Below are 20,591 nucleotides of genomic sequence, written 5' to 3'. Positions count from 1 at the left end.
TTGACTTTCTTTCTTCTGCGTAACAAAAAAGAAGATATTCTGAAAAATGTTGGTAACCAAACAGTTTTGGTGACCACTGACTTCCAAAAAAAAAAAAAACACTGCTCAAAAGATATACATTTTTTTATGTTAAATAAGAATATGTGCAGTAAAACAATGCAAGATCAATATCATGAGAAACTCTGTGTAACTGAACTGGCACGCTGGCTAAAAAAAAAAAAAAAAAAAAAAAAACATGCAGGAAGACTGAAATTGATCTAAGGGGAAATTCTTCTTCCAGCACTTCTTTGGATTTCTCCTTAAGAGTTTTACACAGCAATTGCGCTCATAAAGGTGCCCTTAAAAGGGAAGACTGTCTGGTTTCTGGTGGTAGGTGAATTCATCAGTGTGGGAGAGGAAACAGAGAGTGCAGTCTGAGATATGACACGGTCACTGCAGGAAAATTTATTGTGTGTTCATAATGCTTCTAAGAGCACACTCAGTGGGAGGGGATATACTTCCAGAGGGTCTGGTTTGTGTTTTTTAATCTCAAGAACGTCGATATAAAGGTTGCTTCTCTGAAGCTCACAGGAACCAAAACAAACATCAAACTGCCACTCTTCCTCAGATGTGACATGTTTTGCCAGCTATTCCATCAATGGAGCAGAGCCAAAATAAGCCCTTCCCCCACACTGCATTTATAGAATGATCGCAGACTGCACCAGGACAAAACCAAAAACTGTTTATGTTATTCGTCATGGCCAAAATTTTACCAACAAAACAAAAATAATGACTTTATTCAACTATTTTTTCTCTTCCCTGTCAGTCTCCTATACTGTTGGCATAGTAAACACAGTGCAGCACTTCCGGTTACGACATCAGAACACCGATTCATTATTGACCGGCTCCTGCGTCAGCATCACACGCATGCATCATGTTGCTCACATGTAAAGCGTTGGCCAAATACTGAGTTGGCGCTCTGATGTAGAAACCGGAAGTGCTGCACTGTGTTGACATACAGTGTAGAAGCCTGACAAGGAAGAAGTTGTTGAATAAAGTTGTTATTTTTGTTTTTGCACACAAAACGTATTCTCATCACTTCATAACATTAAGGTTGAACCACTGTCGTCAACATGGTCTATTTTAATGATGTCTTTACTGGGCCTTGAAATTTGTTATGAAATTGCTGTGTACAGGGAGATCAGAAAGCTCTCGGATTCCATCAGAAATATCTTAATTTGTGTTCCGAAGATGAATGAAGGTCTTACGGGTTTCAAACGGCATGAGGGTAAGTGACAGAATGACAGATGACAGAAATGTTATATTTGGGTAAACTAACCCTTCAATAAGAATACCATTAAAGTCCCACCCCTAAGTCTAACCTAAAATCTGACAGCTTGATAAAATGCAGTTCCGAGAGCAACAAAGATCCAGAAACATTCTATTTCACAAAACTTTTTTTCCATATTAAATTTCCAATCAGTAATCTCTTGATATTCTTACCCATTTGATAAACACCTAAATGTATTGTGGTAAAATATATATTCACAAAATAAGGAATATTATGTCCGTCGTTGATGTTTATTAAGGCTCTTTTAGCTGAAAAACAAGCACATTAGATAAAATAACAAAATGTGCCTGCTCTCACAGAAAGTGAAGTGCTTGAAGAAACAAATCCACGTGATATAATTCAGGCAAAATCAGGACACAATCTGATCCTAGATCAGCACAACTACTGAGAAGTGAATACCTTCTGATTGGTCAGAGGGTGATGAGAGAAAGCCTTTTTCTCTTTGGGATTAATACTGGGTTTTGATGAACCATGCTTTGTGTGTGTGAACTGTATGTGTATGTAGTCTTTCAGGTGAGATTAAGGCACAGGAACAGTCAGGGTCTGTTAGCCACAGTCAGAGAAGAATGAGAAAATGAGAGTCAGAGAGAGAGATCCCTAGGCCACCCACAACCAAAACAGACAGCACTTTGTTTGCAATGACATCATTTGGTTTCCTTCCAGTATGTGAATGTATGCGTGTGGATGAGGTCACATGAGGTGATAGCAGTTTACACAGAGTATCCCTGCTGTCAATCAGCAGAAGGAGCCTCTGAAGTTTAATGATGATGTGTAAGAGACATCATCAGAGATCATATTTCTCTTTTCCACCAGACACAAAAGACTTAGTAGCAAACATAATCTGTTATCTGGAGGTCTGCAGTGTATACAGGAGCGAAGAAATTTCCATGATACAGCACTGTTTAGATAGCAAAACTCACAGGAGGTGTTTACACAGATAGTGTTTACATGGGATTGATTGCAATCTGCTTTGGCTGTTTGTGTGTGTACTATCTAGATCCACACTGCAGCTGCAAAATTTACTGAACCTGTTCTCAGCTAACAGAGTGACTACTTGAACCAAGGTGTAACTAGCACTAATCAGACAGTGCAGTGAAATCTGAACCGAGATCATGATATTTTCAGATCCTGCCTGAAAATATCCTGATAATATTAATCCATAAATAAATGAATTAAAATAAATGAAATACTTAAAATACATTTAAATACTTAAATTAAAACAACCCAAGTTTGGTTGAAAATGGACAAACCCAGCAATTGGGTTGTTTTAAATGTTTGCCCAACCTGCTGGGTAGTTTTATTTAACTCAACTATTGTTTAAAAATTACTGTATTGCTGCTTTAAAATGAACCCAGAGTATGTTTAAAATTATCATTTATTAATATGTTTAAAGGTGCCCTAGAATTAAAAATTGAATTTATCTTGGCATAGTCAAATAACAAGAGTTCAGTACATGGAAATGACATACACTGAGTTTCAAATTGTTTCCTCCTTCTTATATAAATCTCATTTGTTTAAAAGACCTCCGAAAAACAGGCGAATCTCAACATAACAACGACTGTTACGCAACAGTCGGGATCATTAATATGTACGCCCCCAATATTTGCATATGCCAGCCCATGATTGAGGCATTACACAAGGGCAGCCAGTATTAACGTCTGGATGTGCACAGCTGAATAATCAGACTAGGTAAGCAAGCAAAGAAAACAGCGAAAAATGGCAGATGGCGCAATAATAACTGACATGATCCATGATAACATGATATTTTTAGTGATATTTGTAAACTGTCTTTCTAAATGTTTCGTTAGCATGTTGCTAATGTACTGTTAAATGTGGTTAAAGTTACCATTGTTTCTTAGTGTACTCACGGAGACTAGAGCCGTCGCTATTTTCATTATTAAACACTTGCAGTCTGTATAATTCATAAACAACTTCATTCTTTATAAATCTCTCCAACAGTGTAGCATTAGCCGTTAGCCACGGAGCACAGTCTCAGATTAATTCAGAATCAAATGTAAACAATATAACAGTATACAATACTCACATAATCCGACGCATGCATGCCGAACACTTTGTAAAGATCCATTTGAGGGTTATATTAGTTGTGTGAACTTTGTTTATGCACTGTTTAAGGCAAGCACGAGCTCCGGGGGCGGAGAGTGCGCGATTTAAAGGGACCGCAACCTGAATTGGTGCATTTCTAATTATGCCCCAAAATAGGCAGTTAAAAAAATTAATTAAAAAAAAATCTATGGGGTATTTTGAGCTGAAACTTCACAGACACATTCAGGGGACACCTTAGACTTATATTACATCTTATAAAAAACCATTCGATGGCACCTTTAATGAATAATAATTAAACAATAAATATTTATTAAAGTGCTTATTAATGTATGTTCACCTTTTGATTATTATTGTTGCCTCTAATAATTATGTGTCTGATTTTTAATTTCCAACCTTTTGGAATTTCCAACAATTTTGGGTTCATATTAAGCTAGCCATAAAGTAATTTTTAAACAATAGTTGGGTTAAATAAATGTGCCCTGCATGTTGGGCAAACATTTAAACCAATCACTGGGTTAAAATCTAATAGGTACATGAATTAGGCTTTGCATGGGAGAATAAACAAGACAAGACCATAGCCTTGTGGGCAGCACTACAACATATTTCACAGCCGTGCTTCAGACGTTCCGAGTTCGAGTCCCGGCTCGAGGTTCAGGCATCTCCAACCAACATAATAGTTTGGTCACAAACTTTAGCCTGTAGTTTAATATTTGTCACAAACAAAAACGTGAAATGTACAATGTAGCCTACATTTAAAATGTACATTAATTGATCGTAAGACTTTTTGAAGCTTTGTTATTGTTGCGGACAGATAGGCGGAGACAGAGATGAACGTGGATGGCAGATTATTATAACAAACAGTAGGGTAAACACAGGAATGCAGGTGAGTGAACTGCAGATATAGTCTTTGTGATATGAATACGGAACAATGATACACTCTAAAACATGCTGGGTTGTTTCAACCCAAGTTTGGGTCAAAAATGGACAAACCCAACCATTGGGTTACATTTTTAAATGCATTTTTTAACCCAACGGTTGGGTTTGTTCATTTTTGACCCAAATTTGGGTTGAAACAACCCAGCAATTTTTAGAGTGTACTGTCCTTTGTCCTTTGACGCTCAAAGTTCAAAGCAAAGAGATATTTTCTTTAAAAGAATTCTCTGTTTAAAGACTACAACAAACAGCTGGTAGGGACTACAACGAGCTTCTTCCCGGGTTGGTGACATCACAAACCCTAAAATTTAAATAAACCCTGCCCCTGAGAACACGCAACAAAGGGATGAGGCCATGTTACTGCAATACAGAACGTAACACAAATGCAATAGCATGGTATAAAAGCAAGATGACAACATGACAAGTTATAACTGTAAATAAACCAAACTATACCTGTTCTATCTTCATGTAGCATATCTCTGGCTCTGTAGGATCTTTTTTCCACAGTTCCCATATGAGCAATTCATAGATTATCATAATAGCATATGCTAATTAATGACTTTAAGATAGTTAACTCCACATCAGCTACATAAATTAATCAACTAACCGTTCAGAAATGATTTGAACATAAAAGGCTGAGTCTGCATGAGGTAACATTAATCGGAGCTGCTAACACGAGCTCCTGAAACTCCGCCTTCTTCTTGAGAGCAGCAGTTCATTTGCATTTAAAGGGGCACACATAAAAACAGAGTGTTTTTGCTCATCCTCAAAAAGTGACAAATTTAACATGCTATAAAAAATTATCTGTAGGGTATTTGAGCTAAATCTTCACATACACACTCTAGTGAGATTAGAGACTTATTTTACATCTTGTAAAAGTGGCATTATATGACCCCTTTAATGACAACAACATTTTAAATATTTGCTCTTTAGCAGATCTTGGCCAGCGATTATGTTTTACCATTCATGATGCTTAGAAATAAGAAAGAGTAGACCATTATGGTCAAGCGAAAACTGAAATTCAGTTACAAATGTATGCGTTTGAATATTTTAAATTGTTAACAATTTTCAGTATAAATACATATATTATTTTATATTTAAAACAATATTTTTATTAGTATATTTTTCAGTATATAATACTATGATATAATCTAGATACTATACAAAAATAATATGAGTAAAATTTTAAATGTAATAGGATATAGTATATGTAATAGTGTATATATTTTCAATGGGGTGCAAATAACAACTGCATTACGAGGCACAAATAGTAGCCGACAGGAAATCCAGTTTGCTGTCATGAACAATTAGCGCACTTAAGCTCTTCACAAAAAGTCTGCGCAAAGCCCCTCCATGCACATCTTGAACTTTCTCTAGCAGCCAGACCACAGACAACGTTCTTTATGGATTAGAGTTTAACCAGAGCGTATAGGGCCTGGATCAAGCAACCATAAATGATGTGTGCTGATCCTGGATCAGATTCCTCGCTGTCTGTATTGATGTTAGTGACTGGGTTTGGAGAGTCAAAACTGATCCAGGTGCAGTCGTCAAGCTCCCTCTGACAAGCAGAAAGAAAGGAGTCAGCCTGAACCCAGTCAGTAGGCGTCTTGCTCCTCTAGAAATAACAGTAGACTTAATCCTTTAATAACACTCATTTTATCATCTGACTGCACAGTCCTATAAAATGCAAACACACAGCTGTGGGGGTATAAGCAGTGAGTTCATCAATCAGATCTGTCATCTCTTCAGAATATCCTGAAAACAAGGTCTTAATTACCTCAGACTACATCCAAAGTCGGCCAAATGGAGCAGCTGAAGAAGTCTTTCAATTTTAGACTTGTAGAGGGACAGAAGACTAAACAGCGAGCCACGTGTGTGGGTATGATATACTGCGTACGCATTTATTTCTGTCTTTCTACGATGAGACCATTTCAATAACAAAAAAATACTTTTTATAATGAACATATGCACGCAACATTAACCCAGACAGTACAAAATAAACAAATAAATAAAGTTAAACAAAAACAAATGATAAATAAATGAAACTATGTTGGAAAAGAAACTTGTTTCCCTCTATTCCTCCAGCTGAATACACTTGGATGCAGACAGAGACAGGGGGCCAAAATCTAGGGAGTCAACTCATTAAAATGTTTGGATGCCTGAGGATACGTTGAATCGCTGACTGGCCACTCTGGATTCAGCATCGCAGCAGAAGACGCATGCGGAGCTGGCCTGCTGGATACTGAAGCAGAACTAAACGGGAAAACTGACTCAGAGCAGTTACACAACAGTGTTAATGTGCTTTAACCCTCATTCTCATTTATGAGCTTTTGTGCAGACCAACAAGAGTGTGAAGTTGTCAAATGAGTTGAGGAACTTCAAATTTTAGTGTAAAAACAAGAATTGTTCACATGACATACCTCATATTAACTGAGATATACCTAATTGCATATGTTGAATTCATAGTAAAATGCTTGGGGTAAGATAGTCATAGTCTCTTATGCCGGGTTCACACTGAACGATTTTAGCCCCGATTTTCACCCGCTGATAGTTTTGTGGAAATCACTGACAAATGCCCGGAATCTGAGGCAAATCGGTGCTCGTTCCATACCGTAGTGTGACTGATCAAAGATGCGATCTGCATGCTATGAAATGCATGCTAAATATCTGGACCTGTTTGTAACTCAGAGTCATATGTTTTGACTTTAAATTACATCGCCGTCGACCTAGAGCCAATGAGAGATTACAGATACAGGGCAAGGGAAAGTTCAGGGGGAGGAGTCCTGCAACAACATCAGCAAGAAGCATGGCTTCTGCAAGTAACCATTCCCTCCTCTTTTTTTTTTCTTTTTCACCGCAAATCAGCACACAGACAACTTGGATCACAATCTTCTTGCGTGCATCATTTTAACAAGAAGAAATCCAGTCTTGTGCGAGAACTCCACTCATGTGTGATTTTACATTATTTCCTGAATCACTTCTCATGCGTGTTTGGTTGTGAAACGTAGTTTGTAGACCAGACAGAGTTGTGGGCGATTCTTTTTACTGAAATGTCATTGCTGATCCGTCATGTAATGTGCACACACAAATAGAAAAGTTATTTTAAACTGTAATAATATTACCATTTTTACTGTATTTTTGATCAAATCAATGTAGCCTTAGTGAGCATAAGAGACTTCTTTCTACATAGAAATTCTTAATTATTACAAACTTTTGACTGGTAGTGTATTACATATACAAAGTTATGTCATGAAACTCTAGATGGCGCAGGCTCAAAAGTCCTTAACGCAATCTGCTTGCAATTACATCATTCTCTATAGGGCACAGCTGATTGGCTACCAATACAGCGTGAACCAATGAGCTTGCTGCTCAACATTCACATTCCTATTATTAGCTGTAGCAGTTTGCAGCGCACTTTCAGAAACCCTCCACCCTCCCCAGCTCCACCTGTATAGATCTGCGATGGGGTGATACATGCTTGTACAGCAGCAGTATGTCTTGCTTGCTCATAGCAGCATGTTGTGTGTATTAGCAGCGGCAAGTTCTGTAATTGCTCTGCAGCAGCAGCAGAAGCAGCTATCTACTAGTACTATTATCTACCTACTAAATTAAAAGCTCTAATTTTAATGTAAAATGTTAAAGCTAAAAAAGTGCATGTCTATGTCATTTTGAGACTTACAGTTCCAATACTGTACATATGCATGTACTGTATAAATAAGATATACTGTAACTTCAAAAGAAAAGCAAGTGTCTCTAAAACATAAAGCCTTGAAAGTCATACACCCTTTCTTAGTCTTTTCTTCTCTCACTTTACTCCCTCTATCTGAGAATTGGCAGCTATGATGGCATGGCTTAGCCGCTGCTCTGGCATAGAAGGGGAGTGCCAGGTGGACACTGGCACAAAGCCTTGGTAGATGAGGCAGTGGTTTTCTATTTCTGCAGTGCCACACCCTAAGCCCTGTTGAGAATGACACAGACTTTACACTCACTAAATTTACCTCTGAACTCATAGGGCTATTAATAACCTACACCTATTGCAGCAGTAACCTCTGTCTGTCTGTACAACACTGCAACATGGCGACCAGTGAAAACAAACAAGTTGGCAGATTAAAGTCGTGAGAAAGGATGTGGTTGCTATGAATAGTTATGTCCCTCTTTGATTATGTCAGAGTAAGCGAGATGGCAAGCGGGTGTCAGCAGTCACGGTCTGGGTGGTTGTGGTGCCACATGTCTGCCTACCTCATTGTCTGTCCCCACGTCCAGCATTACAGGCAGGCACTGCTGAGGAGGCATTCCACCACAGGCGGTGTAGAGGGCCAGTTTTCCCACTGGGATGCCCATGCCATAGCAGCCCAGATCCCCCAGGCCTAGTATCCTCTCTCCATCTGTCACTACTACAGCCTAGCAAAAAATACAACCAAGTCACAAATAAGTTATTGAGACAGTCAGCAAATTTAGAGACACAGTGTATGAACAACCAAATCATTTGTAAAATTTTAGGTGAACAAAGATTTTTTTTTTTTTTTTTCATGCATGCATTATAAGGAGCCACAATTTTAATAACACACACACACACACACACACGTATGCACGCCCTTTTTTTTCTTGGTAAAAGATTTCGGTAACACTTTACAATAAGGTTCATTAGTTAACATTAGTTAACTACATTTGTTAACATGAACTAATAATTAACAAAAACTAATAATCTTTATACAGCATTTATTAATCTTTGTTAATGTTAATTTCAACATTTACTAATACATTATTAAATTCTTGTTAATGCACTGTGAACTAACATGAACAAACAATGAACAACTGTATTTTCATGAACTAATATTAAAAAAAAGATTTATAAATACAGTAACAAATGTATTGCTCATGGTTAGTTCATGTTAGTTAATACATTAACTAATGTTTAACTAATGAACCTTATTGTAAAGTGCTACCAAGATTTCAAATCATTAAGAGAAATTAATACTTTGTCTCAAGGGCACATTAATTTGATTAATAGTGACAAAATATTTATAATGAAAAAAAAAGACATTTATAATGTTACAAAAGATATACAGTGTATTTTAAATAAACTCTGGCACCTAAGAATTATGAAAAAAATTCATGATTTCCACAAAAATATTAAACAGTACAACTGTTTGAAACATTGATAGTAATAAAAAATGTTTCCTGATCACCAAATCACCATATTAGAATGATTTCTGAAGTATCACGTGACACTGAAGACTGGAGTAATGGCTTCTAAAAATTCAGCTAAAATATATAAAATTGTAACAATATTTCACAATATTACAGTTTTTTTAACTGTATTTTTGATCAAATAATTGTAGCCTTGGTGAACATAAGAGACATCTTTTAAAAACGTTTTTGTTTTTATAAAATCGTACTAACCCCAATTTTGTGAATGGTAGTGTGTATATAATGGTTTGGACACTACAGCAGCCCACGCCTTTAATTCAACCTACAAAGATTGCTGATCTAATTTAAGCACTTTATTATCAAATCACTTTCTTTATTGTATTTTTATGTTTTTTTCCCTGGATTAAGCATATGCATATTTAACTGGATCTGTGATATTCTAGGTTGGCTTGAAATTCTGCCCTCCAGTAACAACAGATTTTCTGCTTTTATAATCACATTTTCACATATTCGCAATAAACTACCAAAATCAAAATAACAACATGAGCTGTGTAAGTCAATCCCATTACCCGACACAATTGATCCCAAAGCAAGAACAACATGTTTTTTTCCGTTAACATTGTAATGCAGATGCAGTAGGTGTTTAACATTTTTACTGCTTCATTTCATGCTACCCCACATTGTTCCTCAACACGCCAAAGCCCTACAGGGTGCGACATCATTACCTTAATAACTTTTAAATGCTTAATGAGCAGATTAATATGACTTTATTGCAACGTTTTCACGGTACAAGTCATATACATTTGGAATCAATGTTTTTGGAATTGGTGAAACCCTGGAGAGTCTTAATTTGTGTCTGACAATGAAAGTTCTGGTACATTGTGTAATAGTACAAGGTGGTGTAGATCTAAGTGGGCAGTACTTACACGAATGTCCTTCTCTGGCCAGCTCTGAAGTAGTGTGGAGATGTGGGAGCGGTCATGAATTGTAATAAATAGGCCCCTAGGAGAGAGAAAAACAGCGCAAATAAAAAAACATGCTCAATTGAATTGATTCTGCTTTCCGTGTCTGCAAGTGTTTCCATTCGTTATACATGGAATCAGATTACATTAAATCAGTGGACATCTAAAATGAGGAGGTTGAGTCCATTTTATCATGTCCAGCGTAGATTCATTTTCCAGTTCCATTTGGAGCAATTCATGTATAACCTTCAGGTAAATGTAATGATAGAAGCACAGCTCCTTTTTTTGTTCACTTTAATGATTGATTTTTGCAAATCATAGTCTCCCCTGGCATGTGACTCACAACTCAGTGTTACACTTACATTCACTGTCATCATCAGTGTTGTTAACAAAAACTAAAAATATCAAACTATTTCTATCAATTACTGAAACTATTTTTCAGTAATTGAAATAAAACTGAAATAAAATACAAACGAGATGGAAAACGAACTTTAAAAATCAAACAAAAATTAGAAATGTTGCTTTGTCAACTGACTGAAATATGTTTAAGTTGAAATATTAATAAATACTATAATAGTCTATAAATAATACTAAAATAATAATGGTTGCACTGATCTCCCTCTGAAACTATCTGCTGCTACTGCTGAGCTACTATAAATAAGTTGATTATATATTATTTGATCCCATATTTCTGTACTCTCAATTATTTTTGAATCCAAATCAAATCTATCCACCTCTCAGTGGAAGGTTCAATCACTCCCACATGTGCTATTTTTTATAGCCACCCATTCCACCCGTAACCTTCTTCAAATAAATCATCAGCTTCAAACCTGGGCTATACTTGTGATTGAAGTTCAAGGGGAGGGTTACTGATTTTGTGTTTAAACAGCAAGACTATGCTGTTTGAGCATAGTTAAACCAGCCTGGATCAGTCTGGAAAGTCATGCTTGTTGAAAAAGATGGGGACTCAAAATTCCTTTGATCATGATTTAGTAGAGGTTATACTTAATTGATCCATGCCTAGAAAACAGATTAACAAACGCTCACTTTTCACACTCAGATATTCTGATCCATGCATATTTTTACTCAGACGTGGCACGTTTGCAAAGTTTTATATGTGGTCGACGAGTGGTGTATTATCTTGTGTGTCTTAGTTGCTAATGGTTGTAGGTCAAAGAGGTGTGGAACAGTTGTCAATCATTGGATGAATAAATATGACAAACAACCTTGGATTAACCTTGCTCAGTTTTGTTTTACTGTACATAGACATCAAGTGTGGCGTTGGTTCTGGAAGGTCACGTCAGTCAAGCTTACATCTAGTGTTGTCAAAAGTAGCGATTTCGATATCAAATCAATACTGACATTTAAAAAAATGTGACGCTTGAGCGCTGTTGACTGCATTCATAAACACCTCTGATTGGCCATTGTGTTCACACGTTCAACATACACTCAAAAAAATATTTCAGGCTAAACTTAAGTTTTATGTAATTGAATTACATACAAATTTTCCATCCATTTGGATTACATATTTTTTACATAAACAAACAAATAAACTTAATGTGATTCATATTTGTAAGTCATATGTAAATGAAATAGGTAAAATTTATCTAATAATATGCAGAAAAATGCCCAGGCTATATAACACTGCTTAGTGTTCATGTGTTTGCGCACTACTGAGTTAAAGTACCATTGAAGCAGTGTCAGAGTTAATGAGATACTTAAGTGATTAATTGAATGATAATTGACCATTATTGAAGACACCTGATGATAACAATTTTTAAGCCACCATCGTGGAGATGAGTGTTTGCTTTAGTTGGGCTCTTGACCCTTGACTTTTTAAAATTAGAATTTGATTGGGCTGTTGTAACAGCTAGTCAATCAAAGAAAAAAAGATGATCAGGTGGTGTTGGTTATGTTTTTACATAATCATTATTTGACCTGAATCACTGAACTCATTTAGAGCCCAATCTCTGAGTAAGATTTACATGATTGACTACAGCAGCACTGTGATTCGACAGCAGAAGATCAGCTTTTTCAATATAATCTGAAGGATTTCACAAAAGTTCTGAAAATAAAAAAGGTAATTCATTTAGAGACACAGACATCAAGAATCAGTCTGTGAATCTCAACAGTGGTGGCCATCAAAAAGCATGTTACAGTGCATTCTGGGAGCCACCAATCAAAATTCATCCATGGCTCCCATCATGCATTGTTGCATGAATAAATTATGAGCTGAATTGTCTTAGTAATTTCCTTTATTGTCACTATTTTTTTTTCTGTTTTTTTATGTGACTTTTTTAGTAGCTTGTTTTCTAATGTTCAGAGTTGATTTGTTTATCAGAATATGTTGCTTGTCACCGTCGTTGAGATTCACAGGCTGATTCTTGATGTCTGTATGTGCCTAAAAGAAAGTTTTTTTTTTATTATTATTCAGAACAACTTTTGAGAATAACTTTGGATTATATTGAACTGCACTGTGCTGCAATCAATCATGTAAATCTATCTCAGAGCTTAGGCTCTAAATGAGTTCAGTTATTCAGGACAAATAATGATTATGTGAAACCATAACCAACACCACCTGATCATCTTTTTTCTTTGCTTGACTAGCTGTTACAACAGCCCAAACAAAACCTAATATTAAAAAGTCAAGGGTCAAGAGCCCAACTAAAGCAAACACTCATCTCCATGATGGTGGCTTAAAAATTGTGATTTTCCCCTTCAGTGATTCTGCTCGTTATCATCTGGTGTCTTCAATAATGGTAAATCATCACTCAATTTATCACTTCATTATCTCATTAACTTTAACTCTGCTTCAGTGGGTGGAATAAAAATGGCAGGACTTTTACTTTCTGACCCCTGGTCTTTACACTTTGCATCATTAACATCTAACCATCAGCACCGGATCACACGTTCTCTTGACATTTATGCCATAACAAAGGTGCTTTATAAACACTCATTTATAACAGCCAGAGAACTCTTAATGCAATGAAACCAAGAAACCAACTAAAGCCAACACTGACCTCAAAGATGGTAACGTCAAATGAATCCCAATAATTCATCAACATCTACACCTCTGTTAATTCTGTAATAATTCTGCAAACTCTGTAATGTTTTGTAGAGTTGTTTAACCATCTGGAGTCTGAGGCTGATTTGGGGCCTGGAGAAGGGGCCAGTTTTGACATGCCCTGACATTTGTGCTTTTTCAGTTATTCATAAACATATTAATGACACAAGTGTCATTACACTGTATTCAGCACAAACTAGGCTACCATAATATGTGAGGAACATGTATGTACATGTTTGTGTTTTTGAAGGAATAACGTTTATGCGTGGTTATTGAAAAAACAAAAAACTTAAGTCACTGACATAAGGCCAAAAAAAGTATATTGAATCTGTATTGACAAGACTTCTGGTATTGGAGGTTGTAGACTAGAGTTTTTGCTTCAGAATTATGTAAAAATTATGCTGCCTACTCCTTCATATAAAACAATATATTGATTTAGTTTTTGTAAGACACTTTTTGTCAAGAAACACAGTATACGTGGAGGTGTGAATAATAAATGAATAATGGGTCATGTACACCTGAGAAGACAAAAGAATCACATAATAATGACCTGAAATGACTTGCATATTAATGAGGCCTTTCAGTCAGGTAGGCTGTGAAAAAACCCTCTGTAATATTGTCTCAGCTCAATTTAAAATAATGGTATTCTATTATATTATTTAAAATATCATGTATTTCTGTGATGCAAAGTATCTGAACAATTATGCTACCTCTATGGCATTTCATATAGCCTTTTAGCTTAAAAGCATGCACATTTGGAGAAATATTGATGGATTCTTATATGTTTATGTCAATTTTCTATACAGAGGAGTAATATTTATTCAGTATTGTCATCACTATGAGTGCTGGATTCTGTGTTTTCAATTCATACTTGCAGCAGGAGGGTGCTCTGTACACCTTTAGTCCACAAATTATTCTAAAGAAGAAGAGGACATTTCAGGAATGGTGTTTTAAATTCATACTTGCAGCCGGAGGGCGCTCTCTGTACACCTTCAGGCCACAAATTCATATAAAGAAGAAAAGGAACCAGGAACTAACGGCATGTCTTCTAGAGATCGCTAACCATGGCTTTAACATCCAGATAAACACTTTTCAGGACAATAAATACATGATTGAGACAATGCATACAAGTATTGCCTCAGAATTTGCTTCTGAATAGCACTGGCTCCGTGGGCGTGGCCGCATTAGTGGATAATGAGCTGAATCACGGACTTCTGACATGGCTCTTTTTTCATACAGATTACATAAACACAGAATGTTTGTTTTCGATTTGACTTGCACGATTTAAAACCTGACATTTCAACGTTTCTTTAGAAATATGTGTAATTTTTTTTTGCCATTAGTATTCATAAGTTACAGTTAATTTTCTGAGAACTATCAGAGGCAGAGGATAGATCACGCTTCATGTTAGTTTTCTTTATTTTACAAAAAGCACAACATTGTGGTTTTACTCTGAGTGTACACAAATAAAAGAAGATATTCTATAGCTTCAATAGATATATTACTTGTGTCTCTATGATAAGAAATGACGGAGTATTTTAAGTCTGTTTTGCTGCAATGTGAAAAAAATCCTGCAAAACGCACCAGCGCGTTAACGGACTCCAGAGAGTTAATCAGATCTTGAGAGATTTAATATTGTGACGCGTGTCCCGAGCTCTCATCAGCGTCGCCCTGGAAACTGAGCAGGCACACCTGCACCTGCTCATCATGGGCTGAGTGGCCACACCTGCGTTCCATCAAGCACTGCTCATTTAAACCCTGCAAGCAAACACAGAGGTGAGAGATGTGTCCGCAAGACTCGGCTAACACTTTCTTTCATTGTGCCTACAGAGAGCAGCGTGTGACCGCCAGCCCCAACGCCCACAGGAGAGCACGGACCCACACTGCACCAGCGCACCCAAAACAAGGAAGCTGAGCACCGAGCACCAAACCACCCTTTACTTGAATAAAAACCACCCTTCGGGGAACTTACCCTCCATCCTCGACTCGTGTCCTACTTCACCCCGTCACACTGGTGGAGAATGCGGGCAGTACAGTGAAGAGGACATAGACAACCCCACCTCACATGGCGTTCTATTATTGAACTCGTTTGCTTTGTTTGTTTTTTTTTTGTTTGTTTGTTTTTTCCACTCTCTTTGCCTCACGTATTTTCTCTGGTTCCTCAGGTGGCGCTCCTCCTCCAACGATGGAAGAGCTGTTGAAGCACCTCACTGAGGTGAGCATCCGCCAGCAGCAAATTATGGAATACATGGCCTCCCGGCAGGGGGAAACCGACCGTGAGCTGGCCGCGCTCCGTCTCGCCACAGCTCCGCGAACCCCGCCACCTGACCCCCGTGTCCAGGCAACACAGCTATTACCCAGGATGACGGCACATGATGACGTAACGATGTATCTCCAGATGTTCGAGACCGTTGCCATGCGGGAGGCGTGGCCCGAGGAGGAATGGGCACGCATCGTGGCCCCACTGCTCACGGGAGAGGCTCAGCGTGCGTACTTCGCGCTTCCCCCGGAACAAAGTACCTCCTACGAGGTCTTACGGAAGGAGATCCTGGGCCGAATGGGGCTGTCTCCGATCAGCGCTGCCCAGCTATTCAACGAGTGGACCTTTGACCCGCGGCAGCCGGCCCGGGTTCAAGCCGCTAGCCTCTCCCGACTGGCCCAACACTGGTTGCTGGCCGGGGGTCCCACCGTACACCAGGTAGCGGAGCGCGTTGTGGTCGACCGCCTCCTGCGTGCCCTTCCCCGTCCGCTTCGGCAGGCAGCCGGTATGCGGAACCCAGCCAACGTAGATGAACTGGTCGAGGCCATAGAGCTGACGGAGGCCACCCAACACAGGGATGTAGGGGAGAGAGCGCCGCCGTTTCCCCGAAGGGTGGTCCAGGAGCGGCGCGCGCCGGAGGGCACACAGCGACCGGTGAGCAGGCCGGCGGTTCCCGGCCCACAGGATGAGCCCATGCCCACAGAAGCACCCCGCTCCCCAGGACGACCTTGGCTGGCAGGCTGCGCCGTTCACACAGAAAACGCGCCGTGGGCGGAGGTGAAAGTAAACGGCCGCCCATTCCTCGCCCTTCTGGACTCTGGCAGCGCGGTCAGCCTGGTCAAAACATCGATCCTACCCCCACGGGCCGAAGCCAAGACTAAGCTCCCCATTACCTGTGTGCACGGCGACACCAGAGAAGTGCCGGCGCGGTGGGTTACCATCGCTGCGTCAATCGGTGCCTGGCCAGTAGACGTCGGGCTCCTCAGGGATCTACCAGTGCCGGTCCTTCTCGGAAGAGACTGGCCAGGGTTCGACCGTCTACTCGCCGCCGTCACTCAGCCTGCCAGCCTTGCTGGGAACCGCCCAACCCGGAAGCCCGGCAGGAAAGCCCGACGACGTCCCGTGCTGCTGGCATCTGACAGCCCCAGAGGTGGTGAGTCACCCCGTCCCCCTCATAACCTCTATTTTGATTTGTTCCAGCAGGTGACTGGAGCCGGGGGTTTCTCCAAGGAGCAGCACGAGGACGATCGCCTTAAGCACTGTTGGGGGCAGGTGAGGGTTGCGGAAGGAAAGGAGCTTCAGCCAGCACCCCACCCAACGCCACATTTTGTCGTGGACAATGGCCTGCTTTACTGTGTCGCCCAGCGGAGGGGGGAGGAGAAAACCCTGCTGGTGGTCCCGCGCAGCAAAACGGAGGCAGTGATCGAGATTGCCCATGCCCATCCGATGGCAGGCCACCTGGGGGCCCAAAACACGATCCAGCGTCTCCGCGACCGGTTCCACTGGCCGGGCCTAGAGGCAGAAGTTCGACGATTCTGCCAGGCCTGCCCAACATGCCAACGGACGTCACCTCGGACACCTCCCCCCAGCCCGCTGATACCGCTGCCCTTCATAGAGGTGCCCTTCGAACGGATTGGGATGGATTTGGTGGGGCCGCTGCCGAAGTCCGCCCGGGGGCATGAACACATCCTCGTCATCGTGGATTATGCCACCCGTTACCCTGAGGCCGTTCCCCTCCGCGTAGATGAGTTGTTGGACCGTCTGGGAAGGGCCCGGTTCATCTCCACTCTCGACCTTACCAAGGGCTACTGGCAGGTCCCCTTGACGGAACAGGCCAAACCAAAGACGGCCTTCTCTACCCCAAGTGGCCACTGGCAGTACCGGGTCCTTCCCTTCGGCCTACACGGGGCCCCGGCCACCTTCCAACGGTTAATGGACATCCTCCTCCGGCCGCATCAAGCATATGCGACGGCCTATCTCGACGACGTCATCATTCATTCGGAGACTTGGGAGGACCATCTGGAGCGGCTGCGGAGGGTGCTAACGGAACTACGCGGGGCTGGCCTGACCGCCAACCCCCGGAAGTGTCATCTGGCCCTCGCCGAGGCGAATTACTTGGGGTATCAGGTGGGTCGCGGCCTCAAACCTCAAGAGAAGAAGGTGGCAGCTATCCTCTCCGCGGCGCGGCCCACCTCCAAGACACAGGTACGGGTCTTTTTGGGGTTGGCGGGGTATTACCGCTGCTTTATCCCTAACTTCTCCTCCTTAGCTTCTCCCCTGACAGACCTGACCAGGAAGGGGCAGCCGGAGAAGGTCCCGTGGACCCCTGAGACGGAAACGGCATTCCACCGGATAAAGGCAGCCCTCACGACGGAACCAGTCCTCCGAGCCCCCGACTTTAACTGCCCCTTCCTGCTGCAGACGGACGCCTCAGACACCGGGTTGGGAGCTGTCCTATCGCAGGACCATGACGGTGAGGAACACCCGGTGATGTTCATAAGCCGAAAGCTGACCCCTGCGGAACAACGATACGCCACGGTAGAAAGGGAAGCGTTGGCCGTCAAGTGGGCAGTCCTGGAGCTCAGGTATTACCTCCTTGGCCGCCACTTCACCCTCGTAACCGATCACGCTCCCCTACAGTGGATGGCCCGAGCCAAGGAGACGAACGCCAGGGTGACGCGGTGGTTTCTTGCGCTCCAGGACTTCAACTTCACCGTGCAACACCGAGCGGGGACGGCCAACGCAAACGCCGACGGACTCTCCCGGCTGTGGTCGGCTTTCGCAGACCTGTCAGGTTCCACTCCCCACCCTCCCCCGATCTCCCCGCTTCTCCATAGGAACAGGACGACGCTTGGGGGGGGAGTGTGACGCGTGTCCCGAGCTCTCATCAGCGTCGCCCTGGAAACTGAGCAGGCACACCTGCACCTGCTCATCACGGGCTGAGTGGCCACACCTGCGTTCCATCAAGCACTGCTCATTTAAACCCTGCAAGCAAACACAGAGGTGAGAGATGTCTCCGCAAGACTCGGCTAACACTTTCTTTCATTGTGCCTACTGCACCAGCGCACCCAAAACAAGGAAGCTGAGCACCGAGCACCAAACCACCCTTTACTTGAATAAAAACCACCCTTCGGGGAACTTACCCTCCATCCTCGACTCGTGTCCCACTTCACCCCGTCACAGTATCTTTTATCTTTAGTTGATTTCATTGAAGGCTGAAAGTGACGTCAGCTGTATTTCTTCAGTGATTATTCTTGTTAACAGCAGGTGTTAACCATTAATGTTCAATTAATCACTTAATTATCTCATTAACTCTGACACTGCTTCAATGGTACTTTAACTCAGTAGTGCGCAAACACATGAACAATAAGCAGTGTTATATAGCCCGGGCATTTTTCTGCATACTATTAGATAAATCTTACCTATTTCATTTACATATGACTTAAAAATATGAATCACATTAAGTTTATTAGTTTATGTAAAAACTATGTAATCCAAATGGATGGAAAATTTGTATGTAATTAATTTACATAAAACTTAAGTTTAGCCTGAAATATTTTTCTGAGTGTATGTCTGCGATTGGCTACAATGTTCAACGCTTCAAAAACATGTTGTAAATAGACATCAACGATGCTCTTCACCGAGTGCTTACACAGATAAACACGGGAGCATTTGAAAGCAGTCTATCAGAGGAACGGTCCGCTTATAGGCGCATGCTTCGAAACGCTCCCGCTCCTGCTTTCAAATTCAAACACTTTTCTATTGTAGCCGGTCACAGATATGTTGAGCGCAACACAATCGATTTGTTTTTTACGAATCCTCTCAACAGCGCTCAAAGCATCACATTTTTAAAATTTCAGTATCAACTTGGTATCGAAGTCAGTAGTACTTTTGACAACACACGTCTACCTATAGGAATAAGATGCCTATCACATCATAAGGTCCATTCAGTATCAGTAGCTTTAACACGTTGCTCAGGAGTTAATTACCCTCCTCCATATCCAGCTCCTCCTCTCTTCCAGTCAGGACTTGGCCTTCTAATATTCCTCTTTGAATCAGATTGTCATTTATCTTGATATATTAAATTATTTTCACTAAGAACATTAATGATATCTGGCTGGATTACATGGATAGGCAGGAAGTTCTTGCTCAGAACAGAACCATACTGCCATTCCAAACAGTATGCTAATTGTCATTCATCTTTGACAATTGTTGTCCTGACAGAAATACAGTTGGAGATGATGCAGTAGATACAAACAAATGCACTTCACAGTCGCATTCATATTTTTCTGGTCTTCGCTCTGTAGCTCAAACTCTCTTTTGACCTCTCTTTTTCGCTTTTAAGTTTTTATTTTCTAAGCGTATCTGGATGAGCAGGACCCCTGGGACATCTTTCATTGACCTTAAAAATATCATACACCTACTGCAGATCTTTCTTCCTTCCACCTACGGCTTCATGGAAAACTTCCAATCTCTCAGTCCGCCTGAGTTCACAGAATCCATAAAAAAACAGATCATTCTTACATCTGGAATAATCTTGAAATTAGACTTCACTAGGTGGACTTGATCCAGTTCCAAGAAGCCTACAAATGGAGGACATCTTGTGACAGGAAGACACCTCAGGCAATGACAGGAAATCTAAACATGGGTATATAACATATTATATGATTCCAAGGATACAGTTTAGACATCCTTTTAGGCATCAACAAGATGTTGCTAAATTCCAGTGCAGCGGAAAGGCGCATAAGCCCCAGTAGCTGACCTAAAGTTAAACGAAAAGCACACGCCTGGGAGCAGGGATAATGCTCGAAACACAAACATAATTCA

The 20,591-nt window shown here is 40.8% G+C and overlaps 1 protein-coding gene across 1 annotated transcript in view; it reads right to left on the bottom strand.

The window, feature by feature from the left end:
• Window positions 1-20,591, bottom strand: part of me1 (malic enzyme 1, NADP(+)-dependent, cytosolic) — a 111,317-nt gene that overhangs the window by 23,267 nt on the left and 67,459 nt on the right. Inside the window, exons 4-5 of the mRNA XM_067406044.1 lie at window positions 10,405-10,480; window positions 8,567-8,728 (exon numbers count right to left, since the gene is read on the bottom strand). Coding sequence (XP_067262145.1) covers window positions 8,567-8,728; window positions 10,405-10,480 — 238 coding nt within the window. The remainder of the gene's footprint in view (window positions 1-8,566; window positions 8,729-10,404; window positions 10,481-20,591) is intronic.

Source organism: Chanodichthys erythropterus, chromosome 2 (genome assembly GCF_024489055.1).
Source record: "Chanodichthys erythropterus isolate Z2021 chromosome 2, ASM2448905v1, whole genome shotgun sequence".
Classification (NCBI taxonomy): Eukaryota; Metazoa; Chordata; class Actinopteri; order Cypriniformes; family Xenocyprididae; genus Chanodichthys; species Chanodichthys erythropterus.
Note: the sequence above shows the minus strand (reverse complement) of the source record. Positions and strands in the feature narration are given on the sequence as shown.